Source organism: Dendrobates tinctorius, unplaced genomic scaffold (assembly GCF_039654945.1).
Source record: "Dendrobates tinctorius isolate UK_male_01 unplaced genomic scaffold, ASM3965494v1 ptg000143l, whole genome shotgun sequence".
Lineage (NCBI taxonomy): Eukaryota > Metazoa > Chordata > Amphibia > Anura > Dendrobatidae > Dendrobates > Dendrobates tinctorius.
In genome coordinates, this window is record NW_027361810.1 from 9,084,598 (window position 1) to 9,111,785 (window position 27,188).

The following is a 27,188-nucleotide window of genomic DNA, read 5'->3' on the forward strand; positions in this document are numbered from 1 at the left end:
CCACATGCTCGCTGCGTCCCCTATGTGGCTTTTTGAAAACTGAAAATGGGACGTCTTATGGCTTTCAAAAATGATTTGTGAAGTACACTACTAATAGTCATCCTGTACAGATTCCCCCCCCCCTGAGCTGTGGATCTCTGCAGCTCCTCCAGTACTAAAGTACTTAAGTTTGTGGGTGTAATATGAAAAAAATGTTGAACAGTTCGCAAGGTAAGAATACTTTTCACAAAAAACAGAATAGTGCCAGCTCACTGTAGAAGTTTATAGGAGTCCGTTGTGCACGGAACCTCGAGCCAACCACTCATGTATAGCAACTGCAGGAAAAAGAAGAAATGTTCCAGCTTCTGGTAAAATTTTCAGAGTAGTCTTTATTCCATCAAAAAAACAATTAAAATAGGATTGCGAAACGCGCGTCGGGGCAGCAGGGATGCCAAGGCTTCCACGTGCACTATTAGGTATGGTTAATCCAGCAGCTGTTTTAATATATACAGCACCGTATTTTCATATTGGGGATATATGGGACACATTGTCCTTAATAATAGCACAGCACTTTTTATTGGGCAAGGTGTAAATGTCCATCCTTTATATATTGTTTACAAGGAGTACATAGCACTTTATATATTTTTGGTATGCTTTTATTCAGCCTTCTATTTTTTGAAGTGTTAACTCTCGTGTTTACCCCATTTACTGTCCTTTTTGATATGAAATTTAGATTTGCGGTTATATTATCAATTTTTTATGGTGTGTTTTTACACTTTGTGCGTTGAGGGTGTTTTATGGCACTATGTCCCTGATTTTTGTATTTTCAAGACTCCTTTTTAATTTTTGTTTTTAAATGAATTTTCAATAAAAATATCATTTTACTTAGTTTGTCTCTTGTTACCAAATTACTTCATTGGATAACGGTTTTTGTGATAAATTAATACATCTAATACTATATATTGAAGTACACAGTCTGGTACTGTATGTGTGGGTTCTTGCTTGCATTGTAGGGTAGCCTGACACTACACACATACACTAATATTATTGTTCGTTCTGTCTGATCACAGTTTCCTGTTCTTTGGTGTCCAGGTCCAGAGAGCTGAGGGTGCAGCGGGGACACGATGACCTCTCCGTGCTTCGCCCGTGAGTATCAGGACTGTGCGGGGCCCGGGGCCAGGTCTGCCTCCTCCGCTCACTGTGTTCTGCCTGCAGGTCTGCAGCTGGATGAGAACTTGCAGCTGATGCAGGCCGGATCCGTGATGAGGAAAGTGAAATCCCGAAATTGGAAAAAACAAAGATACTTCAAACTCCAAGAGGATTGTATGACCATCTGGTACAAGTCCAAGAAGACGGGCAACACCAAGTCCACCTGTGAGTGCCAAAAGGGCCGACATCACTGCAAACAAGAACTGCTGCAACCTTCTGATGCACTTTCTTTCAATTATTTATTATTACCTTTGTCAGATTCAAGTTATTTCTGTCACCATTGTGGGTTTTTCTGTAATTAAACAAGGGGTGCCAACAATTTTGACCGCGTGTGTACATTGCAGCAAAGCCTCAGCGCAGGAGAGAGCTATGTGCAGCTGATTTATGGTTTACCTAAACTGGATACAATTGTAGCAAACACTCAGCTGTCAGCAGTATTAGTTCTGTGCAGGTTTTTATCCTTTAGGTGTAAACAAGAATTTTCCTTTTCCTGCACAAAAAGAAAAAGAAAAGAATTGAAATACAAAGTATAAAAGAAAGTTGCAGAACTTCAAGCTTCACTCTCAGGGGTAGAAGCTTCTGATAATATTTGCCACTTGATAATTATTTCTCAGACCTTCGATTTCTGGATGGATATGGTACAGGCTGCGAGGCATTATGTGGCGGTGCAGTGCGTCTGCGCGTCCATTACTGATTCCCCCCAGGCATTGAGTCTTGAGCAGGGAGTTCTGCATAGGTAAAGTTTTGCCAGAGCTGCTGCTGTGAGAATAGATTTCCAGTAATCAGTCTGCGGGAATAGCGAGGGGTGATATCCTGCCAGTTCAGGGGCCAAGAACAGTGAGGTTAATGCAATGGAGCAGACGGGTCGCCCAGCACCGTGCATTACTCATGGTTTGGATTCCAAGAGAGCTGAGCTGTGGTTTTCCGTAATGAAAGCCGTGTCTGCATCATTATGAATTACAATTCCTGCAAACAGCAAAAACATATATTTTTACATAAAGTAAACTCAGAGGGTAAATCCACCTCTCAGCAACATATTAGAGTATAATATCTATATCAGCAGTACAATCACTGTGTACATACATTACATTACTGATCCTGAGTTACATCCTGTATTATACTCCAGAGCTGCACTCACTATTCTGCTGGTGCAGTCACTGTGTACATACATTACTGATCCTGAGTTACATCCTGTATTATACTCCAGAGCTGCACTCACTATTCTGCTGGTGCAGTCACTGTGTACATACATTACTGATCCTGAGTTACATCCTGTATTATCCTCCAGAGCTGCACTCACTATTCTGCTGGAGCAGTCACTGTATACATACATTACATTACTGATCCTGAGTTACATCCTGTATTATACTCCAGTGCTGCACTCACTATTCTGCTGGTGCAGTCACTGTGTACATACATTACTGATCCTGAGTTACATCCTGTATTATACTCCAGAGCTGCACTCACTATTCTGCTGGTGCAGTCACTGTGTACATACATTACATTACTGATCCTGAGTTACATCCTGTATTATACTCCAGAGCTGCACTCACTATTCTGCTGGTGCAGTCACTGTGTACATACATTACATTACTGATCCTGAGTTACATCCTGTATTATACTCCAGAGCTGCACTCACTATTCTGCTGGTGCAGTCACTGTGTACATACATTACATTACTGATCCTGAGTTACATCCTGTATTATACCCCAGAGCTGCACTCACTATTCTGCTGGTGCAGTCACTGTGTACATACATTACATTACTGATCCTGAGTTACATCCTGTATTATACTCCAGAGCTGCACTCACTATTCTGCTGGTGCAGTCACTGTGTACATACATTACATTACTGATCCTGAGTTACATCCTGTATTATACTCCAGAGCTGCACTCACTCTCCTGCTGGTGTAAAGATTTGATCTTCCACATTGAATAAACAGTTATTTTTTTCATTCTAGTTTCCATCAGTGACATTGAGACGGTGCGGGAAGGTCATCAGTCTGAGATTCTGCAGAGTATCGCTGATGAGTTTGAGTCAGAGCTGTGTTTTACCATCGTCTTCTTCGGGCGTCGGGCTAACCTTGACCTTGTGGCTAACACGGCGGAGGACGCTCAGTGCTGGATCCACGGCCTAGAGAAACTCATGGAGACAGTGAGGAATATGGACCAGAAGGAAATCCTCGATCAGTATCCTTCAAATCATTTTACAATCAGGAAGTTCAAATTCTTCCCCATTTTCTAGATCTGCGCTTGCTGTCAGTGGATGGAATATTCTTGTTGATATCCAGAGACTAAAAACCCAAATCATATTGATGTTGATGCAGCTGCAATTTGATACAATGTATCCAATGTGGCGCAGCGCCTACTATGTGTGTTGGGGATCACTCGCTTGGCAGCGGATTAGTCAGGAACAGGTTTTTCACACAAAACAGTCCATATGGTTTATTTAAATGTCATAAACCGCACCATATGCCAGGTTTCACATCACCGGCTTACACACAGTCCATTACTTCATCACGTGTGGCTTTATACAGCATTCACTAGTCACGCCGGACTCTCTCCAGTCACCGGGTTCAGTAACTGACCTTTGTCAGTGCACATAGTTCTTTCCCCATTCCTGGGGCTACCTCTCAGGAGCTCCTGCTCCACAGGCTGACTCCTCATCAGTCCAAGGTCCTCAACAGGACAGCATCTTTCTCCGTGTGGGGCCGTCCCAGGCTCTGCATACACATGTGGCCTGTCCGGGTGCTATTCAGGACACTTGTCCAACACCCAGGCCACCAGGTCCAAGGTCTCACCACGTGCTTCAGGAATCCGATCCTACTCCCAGGTTCTTCCAACACAGACCTTTCAGAAGCTTGCACCCTGAACCATTCAGGTACACACACTCTGTCCATGTGACCAGACCTCAGTCACATTATATGGTTGTAACCACCCCCACGGATGGGCGGTACATGTGTGGTTAGTCAATTCCCGCCCAGCTCTCTGACTAACCCTATAAGCCACCCTGACAAGTAATACTTGTGGAACTATAAGTCCCAGCATAACCATATCATTTTGGCTTACAGCGCAGAGAACCTCTGTGACACATACTGGACATTTACAATAATGCCAGTCCCTAATTTACCATTATAATTATGCCTCCAAGCGCATCATGAAGCGCATACACAGCGCCCCCTAGCTGTAGCAGAGGTTACTGCATCACACCGTGTAGGTAAAGGCTTGAAGTCCAGTGTGAATTGTGTTCAGTGTGGATTTCTTGAACTGATACATTGTGACACACCATCAGCTGTGCCAGCAAAACTAGATGTTCTCACTGTAAACAAGAATGTTTCAATACAATAAAAGCAAGCAGAGAGGAGGAAATCAGCGAGATCCTGGAGCAGAAATGAGAAATTTTGAAATTCCTTCATTTTACTGATTTTATCTTGGCTTTGCGTTACATTGTCCTCTCTGTTCACAAACAAAACTGAAATAAAAATTAGAGGGCAGTGCATTATGGGAACTCCTGATCACTGACACATCGCAAGCTGCAAACAATAGAATTTTTTTGTTTTCAGCTTCAGCAGTGACTGGAGCATCAAACTTCACATAACAATATCAACAGCATAAAGTTCAATAAAATAAGTAAAGTAAAATATTTGCAACGTAACTCAGCGCTATGTGCCGGGAACTCCTGGGCGAAAACGGTGGGACTTATGTAAATCCACCCAAAAGTGGGCACTATGGGGCAAATTGGGGATGGAGACTTAAAGGGGTTTTCCACCTTTGGGGACAATTTGTTTTGTACTTATATAGATGTATTTGGGGCTAAAAATCATTTTGGAATCATTCAAAATTTTGCTCCGTGTGGTTTTAACAAGCTCTTTGTTTCTCCGCACATTCAAGTTTAAGGCTATGTGCACACGCTGCGGATTCTGCTGCGGATCCGCTGTGGTTTTGGCCGCTGCGGATCTGCAGCAGTTCCGCAGACAGTGTACAGTACAATGTAAGTATATGGGATTTACAATCCGCAGTGCACATGCTGCGGTTTTTCAACTGCGGAAAAGCTGCGGTTTTGAATCCGCAGAAGGAGTTAACATGTCAATTCTTTCTGCGGATTCCGCAGCGGTTTGCCACCTTTTCCATTGTCCAGGTGTCAAACCACAGGGGAAAAAACCGCTGGCCAATCCGCAGGAAAACCGCAGGTCATTTTACCTGCTGATCCGCAGATAAAAATCCGCAGACCAATCCGCAGCGTGTGCACATAGCCTAAAGTGGTCTTTGATCATAAATCAGCCAAGAGGAGGTCAGAAAATGAAAGACAGAAGAGTAATAAACTCTGAGCATGCATGTACATAAAAAAGTCCCAAAAAAGTGGCCAACCCCTTGATAAACCGCAGTTGACCAGTGAATGTTGCTTTTCCCTTGACCGGGCCACTCAGATGGATCTGTGACTGGTTCCAAAAGGCCGACAAGAATCGAGACGGGAGGATGAATTTTAAGGAGGTCCAGGATCTTCTGAAAATGATGAATGTGGACATGAACGAGCAGCACGCGTATCGTTTGTTTCAGGTAATGGGTGTGAATACTTATACAAACCAAAGGTGGGCTAATTCAAGGCAGTTATCATTAGTAATGTGTAGAGGTGGGCTAAGAGTGATCGTTTTTGGAACAGCTGCAGAGCCACAGATTAGCGACCACCGATTTTCGATTTTCTTAAAGGAGAGGATTATCTCATGAGAATCTCACGATTGTCTGACATCCAATCTTACGATTGGCCGAGTGCAACAAGCTCCCAGCGGATCCTAATCAATAATGCAATTTGGTCCAGAGTATCAATCTCTCGCGAGTCGTCGTTGGCAGCCCATCCGTGGGCGTCTAAGATGTAAGATAATTACAATATTAATTAGTAAGTAACCCCCGATACAGAATGTTCTAAGGCGGGTGATATCTAGAACCTGCATTAAATAACAGATCCTGTGAGAGAGGAAGTGTCGATGGGGGTCAGCACGCGTTTCAGGCCATTAGGGTCTCAGAAGCTGCAGAATTCTGTCCGGAGAGAAGCGGCTTCATGTAATCTACAATGGCTGGAAACATAAGGAGAAGAAGGAGCAGCGGCTATAGATTTAATCACAGAAACTTGAGGAAGAACTGCTCAGCTCTGGTACATCTGCTCAGAGTACAAATAACCCCGCCATACTGTGCATCAGCCAGAAGTCCGGGACACATGAACGACTGCGGAATTTTGGCGTTAGCGACAATATTTTTTTATGGATGCAAAATTTAAAGAAAGAAAAAAATAGAAGAAAGTGATACTTTATTTCTTTTTGAAATTGTATCTGCCTAAGAGTTTTGTGTCCAGAGCATTCACCCCATTTCCCTTGCTTACACTAGCTATGCCACTGGCCAGAATAATAATGCCGTACAATGCCGTCATACAGTGCTCATATACTAACAGCAAACAGTGAGCAAATAAAAGAATCATACTGAGTGCAACCTACTGTTCTGCCCAAAAGTTTACACACCCCAGCAGAGTTTTTGCTTTCTTGGCCTTTTTTCAGAGAATATGAATGATAACATCCAAGCTTTTTCTCCCTTCATGGTTAGTGGTTGGTGAAGCCATTTATTGTCAGACTATTGTGTTTTCTCTTTTTAAATCATAATGACAACACAAAACATCCAAATGACCCTGATCAAAAGTTTAAGATTTATCTCTAATTTTCAAAACTTTTGAGTCTCCTCAAACAAAGCGGGTGGGCTGTTTGTAATCTTTGTCGCAAAGTGGACTGAGGGCCTAACAGGGTCCCACATACCATAAATGATGGTAACTATATAAGACCAGTCTGCAATTATTCCGGCCTCCAGGTATACCGTATGTAACTGCTAAGCTTCTCTTTACGGGAAGACAGGTTTACATATAGCATAAATCTTTTTTATTTTTAATAAATAAAACAGGAGGTTTACCTTTTGTATATTGTATTTCAAAAATCACAATGTGACGTATAACAAAAAAAAAAGTTATTAAAACCAATATTGGTATTTCCTCAATCCCCCCTCCCCCCAAAAAAAAAGAATAAAGGTTAGTTATTAATTCATATGTCATCAACCCATAAAGGAAAAATTCCACGTCTAGCTACATCAATACTATCAAATGTATCAGCATCATTAGAAGCTTTTTTTCCCATTCTCTACAAGAAAGAGTTAATAACTTACATTCCCAAAATGGCGCCAGAGAAAACTACTACTGATTGTCTAAAAAAAAAAAAAAAATCAGATTTCATATGTCAAAGACATGAGATTACTGTAAAGCCTGTGCCCCACTTCATGTTCAACCCGTATAAGAAGACCAGTCAGAGTGCCCCCCACAAGTACCAGCCAAAACACCAAGTGCACCCTGGTCCCAGAAACATGAATGCTCCCTGCTCACGTGCCCACCTGCTCATAATACCTCCAGAGGATAATCCCAGCCCCCTGGTGTATGAGCCACTATATATATTCACCGAGAACCATCATATGCTGACGGCTGCAGTTCATTCTCTGCCCATTTATCTATCAGGGCCAGCAGGAAATCACAACAATAATGTAATTATCCACCATCTCCCCAAATATATTCTGTGCTGCAGGAGTACGACAAATGCTGAAGAGGAAACTACTGCCGCTCTAATGCACAGAGAAGCACCGCACTTAAATAAAAATGGATGGATGTGTCATGTTACATTTGTGAATGGCCTTTTCTTAACAATCCTTTCCAGGCTGCGGTTATCCCGGCTGCTTGTGCACCTTTTTCTACCACAATTTTTCCTTCCACTTTCCATTAATCTGCTTGGATCCAGCACTCTGTGAACAGCCGGCTTCTGTAGCAATGACCTTTTGTGGCTTCCCCTCCTTGTGGAGTGTGTCAGTGACTGCCTTCTGGACATCTGTCAGGTCAGCAGTCTTCCCCATGATTGTGGAGCTACTGAAAACAGACTAAGGGACCTTTATAAACACTTAGGAGCCTTTACAGGGGTTTATTGTTAATGATTCTAATTTACTGAGATAATGACTTTTGGGTTTTCATTGGCTGTAAGCCATAATCATCAACATTACCAGAAATAAACACGTGACATAGAACTCTGAGTGTAATGACTCTATAGAATAGAGGAGAGTCACTTTTTGCATTGAAGAATTGAAATAAATTAACTTTCTAATTTTGTGAGAAGCTCCTGCATATTCCTGTACATAGGGAGCAGGGTTATAGTCACAGTGAGCATTTACCAGCACATATCAGATGATTTGTCGCTTTATAACAGCTTTTCTGCTCTCAGATGGCTGATAAATCGGAGTCTGGGACCCTGGAAGGTGATGAGTTTGTGATGTTTTACAAAGCCCTGACACAACGAGATGAAGTGCTGAAGATATTCCAGGACTTCTCAAAGGATGGCAAGAAGCTAACTCTGTTGGAGTTTGTGGATTTCTTGCGTCAGGAGCAGCTTGAGGTGGAGAACACTGAAGAGTTTGCAATGGATCTTATTGCTAGACATGAACCTTCAGAGACGGGTAAGATGATAGAATACTGTGGTAAACTATAGCAGGAGACAAGCCGTCATTCGGAATGTTCCGTTTTTTTTCAGTTTGTTGCAAAGTTCTGCCCTCTGGTCCAATATAAAATCAATGTGTGATCTCATGTGAGGGGTTGAAAGACCTTCATCAGCTCCTGAAAATCATTTCACTTGTGACTTCCATGAATCTGACTTTTCTGCATTTATGTAAATAAAGCTTAATCATTTTAATAAATACGAATTTCACAAGTTTGTAACATCAGACAGTTTTTGTTTTTTACCTCCTAACCTATTCAGGATCTCTGACTGCACTGCGTGCGTGGAAGAAAAATGATTGTTTCAAATTTGTGGAATTTTCGTTTTTACACTGATTAAGATTTATTTACATAGAACAGAAATTCCTTCTCGTGTCTGGTCTGCCATTAACGCACACGTGTGGCGGTGGCGTAGCGTGGTTACCAGCTCCCAACGCGATTCGCTATTGAACCTTTTATCTCTCAACTACAATTATTATATTACTGTATTTTAACAGATTTAACTGTAATTATAGTTTGTCGTTTTGCTTCTACCTGACATATATTGTAAAAATATAAAGTGATACATATTTCTATTTACTTCATTTTTTTTTAAATGTAGCTCATTATTACCCTTGGCTAAACCTAACCCTGGTCCTGACACTATCCCTAAACCTAGCCCTAACAACTTTCCCTAGCCTTAAATCTTAGCTCTATCACCAGCCTAGTAGCTGCTCAGCCTCAGCCATCTCTCTTGCTGCCTATACAGAGCATTCAAATGGTCAAGACGATGTTATCATCAGCTGCTGCCCTCTGCAGAGGCAGCAACCAAGATGGCAATGCTCATTTCATTACACTGAGAGATTTGTCATCTTGGTTGCTGCCTATAGCTGCTGTGTTGGACTCATTGCACCCATGCGGTTCTCAAAGGAGCGACGTTTGCTAGTGTTGCTCATTGCACTGGACAGTCAGTTGGGTTGGAGGGACCAATATTTTCCACCCACCATAGAATTTTGCACCCATGGAATCATCTCCCTCTGTCTATGCGGCTCTTAGAAAACTACAACTCTCAGCATGCCCTGTAAGCCATAAGGGAACAGCTGGAGAGACACGGTTTGGAGACCACTGCTATAGATCAGTGGTGGCTTAGAAGTTCTTAAATCCAGCAGCATCATGAATGAAGATCTGCTGGTCTCGTTTCCCTTTTTAGACACCTTTCACCTTGTTTTATTGAAGGATCAGGTTGTCGTCCTCTTGGCTTTTGCCCCACAGCTTGTGTTCTCCTATCTCTGCTTGTTGGTAATAGCTGATCACAGCGATCGGCTCTAATCTGTGGCTAATCCTGGCAGTATGTGTTCAATTTCCCTATAGCGCCACCACAGGCAAACTGAAGCATTACAAATTGCTTATTCAAATCAATGGGTTGTCTATGTACAGGTCCTCCGGGGCACATAAAAGTGAGATTTTCTAAACTAATCAACCCCTTTCATTGTTACTAAATTGTAGCAAAAAAGCTTCACGCCCTCAGTATCGATGGCTTCCTGATCTACCTGTGCTCTGCGGCGGGATCCATCTTCAACGTGCGCCATGAACCTCTCTACCAGGATATGACGCAGACGCTGGGCCACTATTTCATCTCCTCCTCGCACAACACTTACCTGATGGAGGACCAACTACGGGGGCAGAGCAGTGTGGAGGGCTACATCCGGTGAGAAGCGGCAGCAATGCATGTCATGTCCACCACTGATGGTTACCTGGTGGGGTGGGCTATGGTCAATGGTCTGCCGACTAATTCTAGAATTATTTCATTCAGGGCATTAAAAAGGGGCTGTCGCTGTGTGGAGGTGGACACTTGGGATGGCCCCAATGGAGAACCCATTGTGTATCATGGTCACACCTTCACCTCCAAGATCTTCTTCAAAGATGTTATATCGGCCATCAACAAGTATGCATTCAGGGTAAGTACATCACAAAAAGAGCTATTCATAGAGGACCTAGGGCAGGGGTAAGCAATCAGTTCTCTGAATTGTTTCTGGTGCCACTTTGTAAAGTTCTGTCCTAACGTCTGATTTGCCCGCGCTGTGCCGATCCACTGGAATGCTCTACCCCAAGGAATTAGGACTATCCATAACTTGCACAGTTTTAGGCGCTCCCTCAAAACACAGGGGGAAGATATTCTTTACAAAGTGTTTTACAGTGATATGACTTGGGTATGACGTCACTTGGTGATCGGTGGGGTCTGATCTTCTAAGGTTTGGTTGTCTTTCTAAATTTGGGCTATTAGTTCAGCAGGTGGCAGAGGTACAGGGGAAAGAGTGGAGCGGGGTCATCATTCTCAGGATCCCAGGGAGCGGGGTCGTCATTCTCAGGATCCCATGGAGCGGGGTCATCATTCTCAGGATCCCATGGAGTGGGGTCATCATTCTCTGGATCCCAGGGAGCGAGTTCGTCATTCTCAGGATCCCAGGGAGCGGGGTCGTCATTCTCAGGATCCCATGGAGCGGGTTCGTCATTCTCAGGATCCCATGGAGTGGGGTCGTCATTCTCAGGATCCCATGGAGCGGGGTCATCATTATCAGGATCCCATGGAGCGGGGTCGTCATTCTCAGGATCTCATGGAGCGGGGTCGTCATTATCAGGATCCCATGGAGAGGGGTCGTCATTCTCAGGATCCCATGTAGCGAGGTAGTCATTCTCAGGATCCCATGGAGCGGGGTTGTCATTCTCAGGATCCCATGGAGCGGGGTCGTCATTATCAGAATCCCATGGAGCGGGGTCGTCATTCTCAGGATCCCATGGAGCGGGGTCGTCATTCTCAGGATCCCATGGAGCGGGGTCGTCATTCTCAGGATCCCATGGAGCGGGGTCGTCATTCTCAGGATCCCATGGAGCGGGGTCGTCATTCTCAGGATCCCATGGAGCGGGGTCGTCATTCTCTGGATCCCAGTAATCAGACCCCTTATAAATGGCTTGCCTAGTAAAGATAGAGAAAGGCATTGCAAGTTTCATATATTCTTTTTGTTTCTGTTCTTCATCATTATCAAGATCTCTTCTTATTGTCATGAATTGGAAACATTAATAGGAGAAGAATTAGGAAAGCTGGTGCAAACTGAAAGCGTAGCTCAGCAATCAGAATCCAAAAATGAAACAAGTAACCTACCGTATTATTTTATTTAAAGGGTTAAACCCTTGGTCTCACACCTGAGGGTTTGTTACAATGTATCAGCAGGGAGCATTGTGCTGTTGATAGATTTAGCTCATGGGCGATTGTCTACACTGGATACAATTGTAGCAAATCTCCAGCTGTTAGATTTCTACATGACACAAGGGCAGCATGCACTAGGGGAAAGCTGCAGACTTTGCCTTATGCAAAACTAAACAACTCTTACATCTAAACCAATTGGTTTGAGGAAAGAAATTATTTTTTTCCAGCTTAATTAAAATTCCTATTCCTATATTCTTTGCATCAATTTCTCACTGATTTCAGATCTCAGCTTGCTGTTTTTAAGATCTCCGCTTTCTTGATTTACTTAAAAAGTCAAAGCAAAATAACTCAGGTCTGAACATATCCTTAGAGTTAATATTGCATCCAAAAGCATGCTGAAAATAAATGCTGCAAAAACTGCATAAAAAAAGCGTAAAAAAGTGTCTTTTAGACACCGATCAACAAGAAAAATCCACATAAAAAACATGATGTGAACATACCCCTATCGTTTTCTCCCGATGGGATAAAGATCTGTCGTGATCCGCCTGTGTGTCAGTCACTAAACCAGGATGGATCGCTATCCACGGGAACAGAGCAATAAAGCATACTATTCAATGACAGCAAGCAGAAATCTGGAAAAATGTGAAGATGATCACACAGCTTTCCCAGAGACCTGAATGGCAGTCTGTAGAGTCTGTGTGTCCCGCTGGATGACTGCTAATTTATCTGCTATATGTGACATCAGGACCCAGGTGTCCCTACCCCAGACACCCTGCGTCCGTCCGCCAGTGTCATCACTGCTGATCTTCACCGCAGCTCAGACAGAGGAAAGCTAATATGTCGTCTTAATAAATATTTAATCGGTTCCTTAAAAGTGAGATACCGTAAATGAGCAGGTGGTGAAAAACAATCTCAGGGAACAGGACTCGTCCTGCAGCGGGCACACCGCTGGAAAGAGACGTGGCATGTGACACTCAGATCTTTTGGCGTTGCCCACAGGTATCAGACTACCCCGTCATTCTGTCTCTGGAGAACCACTGCGGCGTTGATCAGCAGGACACTATGGCGCAACATCTGAAAACCATCCTGGGTGATAAGCTTGTGACCGGGACCCTAGACGGACGGATACCGGTGCAATTACCATCTCCAGAGGTAAAAAGTAAGAAAAATCCATCTACATGTCTATGGCCTCACTCATACGGGGGGTCGACTTTGGCAATTACTCTTTTTGCCTTATTCCAATGCCTCTAAAATAAAAAATTATGCAAATTTGTAAATAGTTTTGATTTTAAAAAAATCTGCTTTTCTGTGTATGCAGCTCCTGCGCAGATTTATATGTGTCCATGGTCCGTGTGTGGCCTGATCCTGCCGTCATGTGTTTCTATGCCCCATCTTCTATTGTCTGGAGAAGAGTCAGCAGAGAGAATAACTCATAGCTGTATGGTCTGACTACGCAGGATATGTTTGTAGTCTGTAACCATAGTGACATATAGGTCCGCATAGGACCTGTATACAAAAAAAGGACATTTTTTTTTGCATAAAAACTATTTGCAAATCTGCTTTATGTTTTATTTTAGATGCTCCCGTGCCAGTAAAGATAGGGTTTATGAGAAAATGAAAGGGACATTCTGCAAATAATGCTCATGATGAAAACTTATGCCATTTTCAAAGCCTATGTCTGTGCTCATTCAAGATCTTTGCTTGCAGTCGTTGAATGAAAAGCTATTTTGCTTACTGCTAGCAGGTGAATATATGACTTGGTGATACGACGCTCACTCTTGCGTGAACTAATATTATATGTATGGGGCAAATGTCCAAGATGCATTTAAAGGGAATCTGTCACAGGAAATTTGCGGGCTATGTAAATGTCCTGTGTCCGGTCCGATGGGCGGTGTTTCGTCTTTTTTCTCCACCCCATCCGTGGTCGACGGCCGCGAAATTTTCAGGGATTAGAGTAGTTCTCCTCCATATTTTGCGCGTGCGCAAAGCAATCTTGCTTTGCGCATGCGCAATATGTTTTGCCCATCTACCGGCAAAGCCGAAAATCAATACTGCACCTGCGCCAGTACACTATGGCACGGAACACAGCGAAATACTTCCGGGACATAGTATACCGGCACATGCGCAGTATTGATTTTCGGCTTTGCCCGCAGTTGGGCAAAGCATACTGCGTGTCCAAGAGGCAATATTGCTTTGCGCACGCGCAAAATATGGAGGAGGCCTACTCTAATTCCTGAAAATATCGCGGACGTCGGCCACGGATGGGGTGGAGAAAAGAAGAAGAAACACCGCCCATCGGACCGGACACAGGGCATTTACATAGCCTGCAAATTTCCGGTGACAGATTCCCTTTAAAGCCCCAAAGGTCCCAATTGGGCCCAGTATACGATGGCTGGAGGGGCGTATATTCAGACTTTGTGTTGGGACTCAATAATCATAAGCCTCTCCTCTGCACTAATCCACAATGTGCTCTTCTCCTAAACTCTCCAATTTCAGAAATTAAAAGGGAAGATCCTTCTAAAAGGCAAGAAGATTGGGAGGTTGAAGGACTCTTTGGGTGAACAGGTTGAAGACTCTTACATGGGAGAGATATCCGAGGAGGAAGATGGTGGTGAGATGGATGAGGAGAACGTCCGCAATGAGGATAAGAAGAGATCCAAGGCAGGTTCCAGGTTATTCATCTGCTGAGACTTGTATGACGAGGTCTTCTAAATATACATCTGTGGAGCTTCATGCAGGTTTGGGTGGGATTTCAGCTACTCTACAGATGGGAGGCCAAAAATCAACTTTTGTTCACAGTTTAAGATGGAAGCTGCTATCCTTATATTTGATCTTTCTTAGAAATCTAAGGATCGCCTCTCACAGGAATTATCGGACTGCATTATCTACTGTAAGAGCGTGCCCTTCGAGAGCTTCAAGCACTCCAGGACCAACTACAAGCCGTATGAGATGTCGTCCTTCACAGAGTATAAGGCTCGGAAGCTCATCAGAGAACCAGGTGACAAATTATGGATGATGGGAGTTCTAGTACCGAAGTTCACTCAGTCCTGAGAACTTGCTTTGGATGATTATATCCGCTGATTACTAGACCTGCTGTATACAGTATATCCGCTCTATAAGCAGTGGGAGCTCTCATTGCTATACACTTCAGTCAGTGATGATCTATGTTATCCCATGGCCTACAACATCTGTGTATTCACTTGTAGACATTCTAGTCTTTAACTTTTGGGTGTTTTATTTTCTTGTAGGTAATGAATTTGTCCGACACAACTCCTGTCAACTCACACGAGTTTACCCCACCGGTCTGAGGACCGACTCCTCCAATTACAACCCACAAGACATGTGGAATGTGGGATGTCAAATGGGTAAAGTATTATTCGCGAGTTTCCTCAGTTTAATCAGATTTTGTGCAAATTTACACCATATCCCCAAAAAATACTACAGTACTGCCCCCTATGTACAAGAATATAACTGCTATAATACTGCCCCTATGTACAAGAATATAACTACTATAATACTGCCCCCTATGTACAAGAATATAACTACTATAATACTGCCCCTATGTACAAGAATATAACTACTATAATACTGCCCCTATATACAAGAATATAACTACTATAATACTGCTCCTATGTACAAGAATATAACTACTATAATACTGCTCCTATGTACAAGAATATAACTACTATAATACTGCCCCTATGTACAAGAATATAACTACTATAATACTGCCGCTATGTACAAGAATATAACTACTATAATACTGCTCCTGTGTACAAGAATATAACTACTATAATACTGCCCCTATGTACAAGAATATAACTACTATAATACTGCCCCCTATGTACAAGAATATAACTACTATAATACTGCCCCTATGTACAAGACTATAGCTACTATAATACTGCTCCTATGTACAAGACTATAGCTACTATAATACTGCTTCTATGTACAAGAATATAACTACTATAATACTGCTCCTATGTACAAGAATATAACTACTATAATACTGCCCCTATGTACAAGAATATAGCTACTATAATACTGCTCCTATTGTAGGGATGTGACTCGCTCAGGTGCAGCGGGAGACAATCATGAGGCAGGTTCTTCCCAAAGTTCATGAGGTTTATTTGCTCCATAAACCATATATCTGCATATCACCAAAATAGCCTCTAGCTTAGGCACAAAAGAACATAAACGTCCGTGGCTTCAGACTCGGACCGAGAGTCTCAGCACATGCTGGGAGGTGTAGTCCTCCCCATATACAACTAATATACACAGGCCAGGGCAATGTCCAGAGCAGCGCTGCATCTGCAGCCGCAGACACAGGAAGGCTTCTCCTTCCTTAGCACACAGGCCACTCTCTGTAGTGTCCCACCTGGACACATGGAAGTCTGTCCACACTCTGACAGACTCCCTCCACACTCTGACATGTGCCAAACACCTCAATTACATAGCCCTGTAACCACACCCAAAGGGGATCACATGGCTATGACATCACCAAAGGTTGTATAGACACACAGGCTTCCCTGACACAGTGTAACAGAAAGATCAGCAGTACCTCTGCTGATCAATACACCCTGGAGCCTGCATCCCAAGGCCACCCACCTTGAGACCCACAATGGTCATTTAGGACCCTGCTCCTGTTACCACACTGAATGTGCCTGTACACCCGTCCTGGGACAGCCACACAGCGCCCCCTAGCCGACACAGTGGTAACTACACCACATACCTCCCCCCTCTGTTCAAACTTGTGGGGTTGAACACATGACATCACCCAGGTATCTTGAGACCTGGCACCCATGTCACCTTGCCCTACAAGTCGAGAGGACCATCTCCGTCTGTTTCGGTAGTCAAACTGCCTCATATTCACGTTAGGCCTCCCCCGCCCCCAGCGGTCAGTATCTCGGCCTTGGGCTTTGGCCTTCCCGTCAACGTCCGTCAGTGTAATCAGACACTCTTTAGTCTCCACCTGTTTGCAGTGCGCTCCGTCACCCGACCTTTCTCTCACCGGCCGGCTCTCCCAGTTCACACTGTCATGAGTCCCACGTCCAGCTGGGCCAACTGGCTGGTCTGAGTCTGACCCTCTGTCACTATGTCCACCACCGGGTCTCGTGCCTATGTTACTACGATTAGAACGGCCACTTGCGGACTCTCGACGTTCTTGCCTTCGACTACCTGTCCTTTCATTCCTTGGAGGATCCCTTCGGGTCCTTACACCTTGGGTTGGAGGTGGACGCCACCTGACGTTCTCTATCTGCTCATTCATCTGCAGTCGATCCTGTCGTAGCTGCTCAATCTCCTTCAGGTACGCTACCCGATATTCCAGGAGCATGCGAAGCTTCCCAATGCTTTCCACCGAACCAACCACAATGGCAGGAACCATGTCAACTTCAATAACGGCTTGGATTTCACCAGCAGGTGGGATCCTCACTCTCTTCACACAGGACCGATTCACCATCTCCTGCATCACCTTTCCAAGTCTGCCAACGACTTTCCCCACCAGATTTCTGGGTACCGGAATTATGTCTTCCACAAAGCCCAGCCGACTTTGTGCTTCCCTTGCAAGCTCCAGACGTCGAGCGGCTTTCCTATTACGCTCCACGAGCATCTGTTTCGTGCGGAGACATTGTAGGTGCATCTCCTTCAGGACAGCCACCCTTCTCTCTGTGTCTTCCGTTTATGCCAGTATCACCAACTGGTCTGTTTCTGGTGCCCAGCTCACACTATAGGCCTTTACTGCCTTTTTAAAGGTCTCATGCACACCTTCGCTGGCACACGCTTCTCGCACGTCTTCGGGTACCTCCATCACGCACTTGAAGGTCATGGACTTGCTCTCATCCTGGACAGATGGCTCTGGGTTCCCCACGGACACTTCCCTCAAGGTATCTGCCAAGACCGGGTGACTGTCTTGTGCAGCTCTTGGTTCACCATCTTCCTGAGATTTACAGTCTTCAGGACCCTTTTCCAAGATGGGCTTTGGCAGTTCTGCCTTGCTATCAGTCGGGCACGGCCGCTGTACGTCTTCACCCATCCACTTCTTCTGCAGAAGACCTTTTACTACTCCACTGAGTTCTTGCAGAACTTTATCTCGCTCCTCTGCCAGGTAGCGACGCTGATCCTCTCTCCTGAGAATCTCCTGTTGATGCTTCTCTTGGGTCTCTCTGAGCACCTCCATATCTTCCAACAGGGTCTTGTTCATGGTTTTACATGCTGACAGGTGACCTCTGAGCTCAGAGACTTCCTTCTCCAGCTCATCCACTCTGTGCTCAGCTGCTTGCCTTAGGACTCTTTCCCGTTCGACATGTTCTGTTACAGTCTCCTTTATCAGCTGTATCTCATGATCTTGTTCTCTTTTGGCCAGCACGTGTCTCACCACTACCTCTTTAATTATATCATCAAAGGGTACCACTGGGTCAGTCACACCAGTCGAGTGAACCCTCCAGTTACCGTCCAGCACCAATGTGTCTAGTCCAGTAGTCTCATCTCCCAGCCCACCATCTGTCTTATCACGAGACCTCAGGTCCGTCAGTTGGGCAGATGTACTTCTTCCTCTGGTCAGTTCTACCTCTGACCTGTCCATGTCAGGAGCCGTCACTGTCTCAGTGTCTGCTTGTCCCACAGTCAAAGCATCTCCATCGTCAGACCAAACGTCATCAAACAAAAGAAAGTCCCGGCCCCTCTCCCAGGCATAGACTAAGTCCCGTGGTATTCCTCTACCTTGGCACTCACCACCTTTGGTCCCCTCAAACACTACTGTGTCTACTGCGTAGTTCACCGTGACCCCGTGTTTACAGCGAACCCTGATGTTTTTCTCTGTCAGAGAGAAAACGAGAGGCGTTCCTGTCAGAGTCACCTGACTCTCTGAGTCCAGCCGACCAAAGGCTCCTTCCCGGTGCAGCATCACTGTACACATCTGTGGCCCATCATTACTACCCGGAAAGGATACTCCACATTCTGAAAAAGACCTGCACATACACTGCGGTACTCCAGACATACCTACTGAGTCACCCAGTGCTGTCACTTCTTCACACTTGGCCCCTTTCTGGACCACCACCCCGCTTTGGGTTGCCACCCCAATTTTGGTCACCGCCCCCTTTTGGAACTCCACCCCTTTTTGGGTTACCACTCCAATTTGGGTCACCGCCCCCTTTTGGGACTCCACCCCTTTTTGGGTTACCACTCCAATTTGGGTCACCGCCCCCTTTTGGGTTTCCACCCCTTTTTGGGTTACCACTCCAATTTGGGTCACCGCCCCCTTTTGGGTCACCGCCCCCTTTTGGGATTTCCCCATGTCCGTCCTGCAGAACCTCTTAGGCCACAGTTCACACAGTACAGTTTGTCTTTTAACGATACCACACAAGTCTTTGCTGGCACCACCACAGCTCCTGCTGTCACTGATCACCGGCACCTCCGGCTGCTGTTCACACACATACACAGCGGCTGGTGTCACTGCAGCTCCTGCTGCGCCATCTTCGTGGACCCGTCGATCCACCGGAAGCCGCTTGTCACCTTCGTAACCCCGCCGGGTTACTAGAAGCCGCTTGTCACCCTCAAAGATAAAAGAAACCACAAAAGCGCGCCCATAGGGCCTTACCAGTGCAGGTATAATGGGTTACGCAGCAATAATACAGGGTACTCACCCTTAATAGTTGTGTAAAGCCACAACTACTGTATCCGCTTAGTCACATGCCATAAAGCTGCAGCAGGATGGTGTAGACAGACAGCGTCTGCTACCAATGCTCCCAGGGCAGATCCCTTAAAGAAAACACCAGGTCCCTGTGCTGCGAGACCTTCGTGACCCCACTGAGCCACAGCAAGCACCTTCAGGTTTTGCAGAGGAAAAGAAAAAAAAAAACAAAAACACATGCACAGTCTCTCACATGTCCTGTCCGTGTGCTGTTCAGGACGTACCGTCTCCACCTGAGACCGTCCAACACACAGGGCACACCGGGTGCTATTCAGGGAGCAGCCCTCCTCCCAGGGTTTCCCAACACACCGGCCTCACCAGGTCCAGGGGCTCAGCGGGTGCTCTTCAGGACATCCGTCTCCACTTGTTACTGCCCAACACACGCCTCACCAGGTCCAAGGTCATAGCACGTGCTTCAGGGCTCCTCCCAACACTGACCCTCCAGGACCTTGCTCACTGACCCCTCCAGGTACACAGTCTCTCACTGACCCTGGTCAGTGCAACACAGACTCCTGTCTGTTACCTGTGTCGGCCACACAGGTTCCTGGACGCCTCTTCTCCTCAGAGGTATCCCACAAATATTAATACAGTCACTTTCTCTGACCTCGGTCAGTATTACTCACGGTTGTCAGACCGTCTGCTCTCCTGGCTCAGAATCGCCAGCGCTGCCACACGTGCTTCTGGGAGTCGCTGCCCGCAGTCTGTCACCAATTGTAGGGATGTGACTCGCTCAGGTGCAGCGGGAGACAATCATGAGGCAGGTTCTTCCCAAAGTTCATGAGGTTTATTTGCTCCATAAACCATATATCTGCATATCACCAAAATAGCCTCTATCTTAGGCACAAAAGAACATAAACGTCCGTGGCTTCAGACTCGGACCGAGAGTCTCAGCACATGCTGGGAGGTGTAGTCCTCCCCATATACAACTAATATACACAGGCCAGGGCAATGTCCAGAGCAGCGCTGCATCTGCAGCCGCAGACACAGGAAGGCTTCTCCTTCCTTAGCACACAGGCCACTCTCTGTAGTGTCCCACCTGGACACATGGAAGTCTGTCCACACTCTGACAGACTCCCTCCACACTCTCACATGTGCCAAACACCTCAATTACATAGCCCTGTAACCACACCCACAGGGGATCACATGGCTATGACATCACCAAAGGTTGTATAGACACACAGGCTTCCCTGACACAGTGTAACAGAAAGATCAGCAGTACCTCTGCTGATCAATACACCCTGGAGCCTGCATCCCAAGGCCACCCACCTTGAGACCCACAATGGTCATTTAGGACCCTGCTCCTGTTACCACACTGAATGTGCCTGTACACCCGTCCTGGGACAGCCACACAGCGCCCCCTAGCCGACACAGTGGTAACTACACCACACTATGTACAAGAATATAACTACTATAATACTGCTCCTATGTACAAGAATTTAACTACGATAATACTGCTCCTATGTACAAGAATATAACTACTATAATACTGCCCCCTATGTACAAGAATATAACTACTATAATACTGCCCCTATGTACAAGAATATAACTACTATAATACTGCTCCTATGTACAAGAATATAACTACTATAATACTGCTCCTATGTACAAGAATATAACTACTATAATACTGCCCCTATGTACAAGAATATAACTACTATAATACTGTCCCTATGTACAAGAATATAACTACTATAATACTGCTCCTATGTACAAGAATATAACTACTATAATACTGCTCCTATGTACAAGAATATAACTACTATAATACTGCCCCTATGTACAGGAATATAACTACTATAATACTGCTTCTATGTACAAGAATATAACTACTATAATACTGCTCCTATGTACAAGAATATAACTACTATAATACTGCTCCTATGTACAAGAATATAACTACTATAATACTGCTCCTATGTACAAGAATATAACTACTATAATACTGCTCCTATGTACAAGAATATAACTACTATAATACTGCTCCCTATGTACGAGAATATAACTGCTATAATACTGCTTCTATGTACAAGAATATAACTACTATAATACTGCTCCAATATACAAGAATATAACTACTATAATACTGCTCCTATGTACAAGAATATAACTACTATAATACTGCTCCCTATGTACGAGAATATAACTACTATAATACTGCTCCTATGTACAAGAATTTAACTACTATAATACTGCTCCTATGTACAAGAATATAACTACTATAATACTGCCCCTATGTACAAGAATATAGCTACTATAATACTGCCCCTATGTACAAGAATATAACTACTATAATACTGCCCCTATGTACAAGAATATAACTGCTATAATACTGCCCCTATGTACAAGAATATAACTACTATAATACTGCCCCCTATGTACAAGAATATAACTACTATAATACTGCCCCTATGTACAAGAATATAACTACTATAATACTGCCCCTATGTACAAGAATATAACTACTATAATACTGCCGCTATGTACAAGAATATAACTACTATAATACTGCTCCTATGTACAAGAATATAACTACTATAATACTGCTCCTATGTACAAGAATATAACTACTATAATACTGCCCCTATGTACAAGAATATAACTACTATAATACTGCCCCCTATGTACAAGAATATAACTACTATAATACTGCCCCTATGTACAAGACTATAGCTACTATAATACTGCTTCTATGTACAAGAATATAACTACTATAATACTGATCCTATGTACAAGAATATAACTACTATAATACTGCCCCTATGTACAAGAATATAACTACTATAATACTGCTCCTATGTACAAGAATATAACTACTATAATACTGCCCCTATGTACAAGAATATAACTACTATAATACTGCCCCTATGTACAAGAATATAGCTACTATAATACTGCTCCTATGTACAAGAATATAACTACTATAATACTTCTCCTATGTACAAGAATTTAACTACTATAATACTGTTCCTATGTACAAGAATATAACTACTATAATTCTGCTCCCTATGTACAAGAATATAACTACTATAATACTGCTCCTATGTACAAGAATATAACTACTATAATACTGCTCCTATGTACAAGAATATAACTACTATAATACTGCTCCCTATGTACGAGAATATAACTGCTATAATACTGCTTCTATGTACAAGAATATAACTACTATAATACTGCTCCTATGTACAAGAATATAACTACTATAATACTGCTCCTATGTACAAGAATATAACTACTATAATACTGCTCCCTATGTACGAGAATATAACTACTATAATACTGCTCCTATGTACAAGAATTTAACTACTATAATACTGCTCCTATGTACAAGAATATAACTACTATAATACTGCTCCTATGTACAAGAATATAACTACTATAATACTGCTCCCTATGTACGAGAATATAACTGCTATAATACTGCTTCTATGTACAAGAATATAACTACTATAATACTGCTCCTATGTACAAGAATATAACTACTATAATACTGCTCCTATGTACAAGAATATAACTACTATAATACTGCTCCCTATGTACGAGAATATAACTGCTATAATACTGCTTCTATGTACAAGAATATAACTACTATAATACTGCTCCAATATACAAGAATATAACTACTATAATACTGCTCCTATGTACAAGAATATAACTGCTATAGTACGGCCCCCATAATAATAATAAATTTTATTTCTATAGCGCCGACATATTCCGCAGCACTTTACATTTCAGAGGGGATTTGTACAGACAAATCACTAATGCTCTAGGATTATCCCACCGCTGCCACCAAATATGTGAGGAACGGCGGACCGCTATCGCCAAATTGTGACGGACAGCAGACCCTGTGCCACCAATATGTCACGATCCCACCACCGACACTGGTTTGTCAGCGGACGGAGGGACGTGACGCACTGCCGGAACACGGCTATCACAGGCACAGTGGGGGCTTATCTTAGTTATCCCACCACTGGCACCATGTGACAAAAATACAGCAAGCTAATCTTGCTCTGACAATTTACCGCAGGGGGGTATTTTGGATGCCCCACCACTGCTAACAACCTTCCAAGAACTGCGGAAATTTATGTATATCCCACTTTCTAAGTTCCACTTTGGAACTCGCAGCTCTCCGGCGCCCCCCTTACCCTCAGGTCAGTCAGGGAACTGCACATAGGATAAGTAGTCACCAGACGGGCTGCTTGTTGTGCACGGGCAACTAGACTACTGCAGTAAGAGAATTATCAATGCCGTGGCCTCAACCACTCCTTCAGCAATATAAGACCCTTCTGTACTGCCAGCTAGCCTCGCCAGCCACGCACACCAAGCTGCCACAAGCTCCTGGTTTCTCCACTTAAGTTATAGACTTAATGGAGGGGTTCGAAGCCAACCTGAACAGTAGCGTAATTATCTAAAACAAGGCGCATAGTTCGTTTCCTAGAGCATGGAGACAGAGTTAATAGATTTTAGAATTTATTCTCACGAAATGGGCGGTCTGGTGAGGTCCAACCTCCCTTCTCTCTCAGTTATAACTTAACTAAAAAGGTTATGATAACCATATCTTAATGGGGAAGCTCGTATGAACTCACCCATGTTTCCCAGTGTAACAAACCCAACAAGAAAACATCAAGAATGCACTAGATAGGACACTCCATTTGGGAGCAATCCATATCTCAATTTCTGGAAGTCCGAGAATCGTGAAACTCAGGGGTTTAGAAAGCTGGCTTTGTGCCCTTTGCAGGAATGTGAGTTTCATATCTCTGTCACAAGCGAAGTGCGCGCTAGGCTTCTTTTAATATTTCCTATACCTGTATTCAAGCTTCATGGTTTCAGAACAAAGCAATGCTTTCTCTTGCAGGGGGGAAGGCTGCGAGAGGAAATGGACGGTTTCATGTTACCAGCAAGCAAAGAGCTGATAAGGAGGGGGGGTTGCAGCTACATCACAGGCTTGTCTCCTCAGTGTATAGCAATGGGAGATTCTAGAAAGTTCTGCAAAATCATATCTTACATTACACCTCCCCCCTTTAGAGGGCGCTACGGAGGCATTACCTGTCGGTAATCGGCCATGCACACCTCAGCGGGTTCGCCCCGGCAGGACAACCCATCGGCATTGCCATGTTCACTGCCCTTTTTGTGTTGTACAGTAAAGTCGTACTGTTGAAGGGCAAGGCTCCAGCGGAGCAACCATCCATTGGTTACGGATACTGTGTGCAACCAGCTCAGAGGGTTGTGGTCGGTTACCACCGTGAAGGTGCGCCCGTACAGGTAGGGCTGCAAACGTTGCAATGCCCACACCATGGCCAGACACTCCTTCTCGATGGTCGAGTATGCCACTTCTCTCTGCAAAAGTTTCCGGCTCAGGTACAACACGGGGTGCTCCTGGTTCCCCGAGTCGACCTGGCTGAGCACAGCACCGAGGCCAAACTCGCTGGTGTCGGTCTGTACCAGAAACAGGCGACTGCTGTTGACTACTCTCAACACTGGAGAGCTGCACAGGGCTGCTTTCAAAGCTTGGAAAGCCGCCTCAAAGTCATCTGTCCAGTTGACTGTTTGGGGTAGCCTCTGCTTGGTGAGGTCCGTCAAGGGTTTTGCAAGGGCGCTATAGTCCTGCACGAACCGCCTATAGAACCCTGCAGTGCCCAAGAAGGACTTCACCTGTTTCTTGGTCCTGGGGGTGGGCCAGGACGCAATTGCGTCCACCTTTTCTGGCTCTGACCTCATGCAACCCCCGCCAACCCGGTGCCCCAGGTACTGGACCTCGCTCATGCCCATCTGGCACTTTCCTGGCTTGATAGTCAGGCCTGCCTGGTGAAGACGCTTGAGCACCTCCTGGAGATGCTGAAGGTGTTCCTCCCAGGTGGAACTGAAGATGGCGATGTCGTCCAAGTACGCCACCGCGTACTCCTCCAGTCCCCGAAGCAGGTGGTTGACCATCTGCTGGAAAGTGGCAGGGGCATTTTTCATGCCGAAGGGCATGACCGTGGACTTGTACAGTCCAAAGGGGGTGATAAAGGCGGATTTCTCCTGCGCCTCAGGGCTCAGGGGAATCTGCCAGTATCCACGACTCAGATCCATGATGGATATGTACCTTGCTTTTGCCAACCGCTCAAGCAGATCCTCGATGCGCGGCATCTGGTAGGCATCAGAGGTTGTGATGGCGTTGAGACCCCTGTAGTCCACGCAGAACCGGGTGGTTCGATCCTTTTTAGGCACAAGGACTACAGGTGAGGCCCACTCGCTTTTTGACCATCGAATCACCCCCAGCCTTAACATCTCATTAATCTCTTGGCGCATGACTTGTTGCACCTCCTCAGAGATCCAATAAGGTGTTCGCTGTAGTGGGGTGTGATTCCCGGTGTCCACCTCATGAACCGCTAACTCCGTCCTCCCAGGTCGGTTGGTGAACACGGCCCGGACGGGTTCCAGGGCTTCCACCAACTGCGACCGCTGGGATACGGTTAGCAAACCACTTATCTCCATGTCCTCAATGGACCCATTGGCCTTGGCTTGGGCCAGCATGTCCAGGAGGGGATCTTCCTCCCCATCCTCGGGCAGGTTGCAGACCGGTAGGACGCAAGCTTCACGTTCGTGGGGCGCCTTCAGCATATTGACGTGAAAGGCCTTGCGCCTACCCCGAGCATGGTCAAGCGTGACCACGTAGGTGAACCGGTTGAGCTGTTGGTGGACGACGTATGGGCCTTCCCAGGCTGCCTGAAGCTTATCCGTTGGTACGGGGACCAGCACCGATACCTTTTGACCCACCTGGTAGGTCCGCTCCCGGGCGTTCTGGTCGTACCAGTGCTTCTGGTCAGCCTGAGCCTGCGTCATGTTGTCATGCACCAATTGCGTCAAGGTCTGCATCTTGTCACGGAAGCGCATGACATAATCCACGATGGACACTTCTGTGGGGTTTGGCTCATCTTCCCAGGATTCTCTTATCAACCCAAGGGGTCCCCGGACTCGCCTGCCATACAGGAGCTCGAAGGGGGAGAACCGGTCGAGGCCTGCGGAACTTCTCTGTAAGCGAACAGCAGGTGTGGGAGGTACCGCTCCCAGTCGCGACGTTGGGTCTCAACCAGCATGCGGAGCATCTGTTTGAGGGTACCGTTGAAGCGTTCACACAAACCATTAGTCTGTGGGTGATACGCACTCGATACCAGGTGCTTCACCTGAATTTTCTCACAGAGAGCCTCCATTAGGCGAGACATGAATTGGGTCCCTTGATCAGTAAGCATCTCCCTGGGAAATCCTACGCTTAAAATGATGGTCACCAGTGAGTCAGCCACCTTATCTGCCCTGGTTGAAGACAGAGCTACTGCCTCTGGGTACCGGGTAGCGTAGTCTACCACGGTGAGAATGTATTGCTTTCCAGAGCTGCTGGGGATGGCCAGCGGGCCTACAATGTCCACCGTGATTCTCTGGAAAGGCTCCTCTATCACCGGCAAAGGGATAAGGGGAGCCTTAAGAGCAGGCCCCGCCTTACCCACTTTTTGAAAGGTGTTACAGGAGCGGCAGTATTGTGTTACATCTGTCCCCATCTTGGGCCAATAGAAGTGTTGAGACAGCCGT

At 45.1% G+C, this 27,188-nt stretch overlaps 1 protein-coding gene and 1 long non-coding RNA gene across 3 annotated transcripts in view; one reads left to right on the top strand and one right to left on the bottom strand.

Annotated features, from left to right (window-relative positions):
• Positions 1-524: 524 nt before the first annotated feature.
• Positions 525-27,188, top strand: part of PLCD4 (phospholipase C delta 4) — a 59,470-nt gene continuing 32,806 nt past the window's right edge. The window contains exons 1-11 of one of the 2 annotated variants that reach the window (XM_073545402.1): positions 525-1,125; positions 1,195-1,353; positions 3,149-3,377; positions 5,615-5,744; positions 8,480-8,711; positions 10,234-10,435; positions 10,541-10,685; positions 12,932-13,084; positions 14,429-14,593; positions 14,774-14,930; positions 15,181-15,297. In XM_073545402.1, coding sequence (XP_073401503.1) covers positions 1,104-1,125; positions 1,195-1,353; positions 3,149-3,377; positions 5,615-5,744; positions 8,480-8,711; positions 10,234-10,435; positions 10,541-10,685; positions 12,932-13,084; positions 14,429-14,593; positions 14,774-14,930; positions 15,181-15,297 — 1,711 coding nt within the window. In that variant the 5' untranslated portion in view covers positions 525-1,103. Of the gene's footprint in view, positions 1,354-3,148; positions 3,378-5,614; positions 5,745-8,479; positions 8,712-10,233; positions 10,436-10,540; positions 10,686-12,931; positions 13,085-14,428; positions 14,594-14,773; positions 14,931-15,180; positions 15,298-27,188 lie in introns of both variants that reach the window. The other variant, XM_073545401.1, reaches the window with a different exon arrangement.
• On the bottom strand, positions 1,310-4,060 carry LOC141049206 (uncharacterized). The gene is made up of 3 exons (XR_012220283.1): positions 3,086-4,060; positions 1,805-2,154; positions 1,310-1,678 (listed from the first exon to the last, which is right to left on the bottom strand). It is a non-coding gene; the product is annotated as an uncharacterized lncRNA (long non-coding RNA).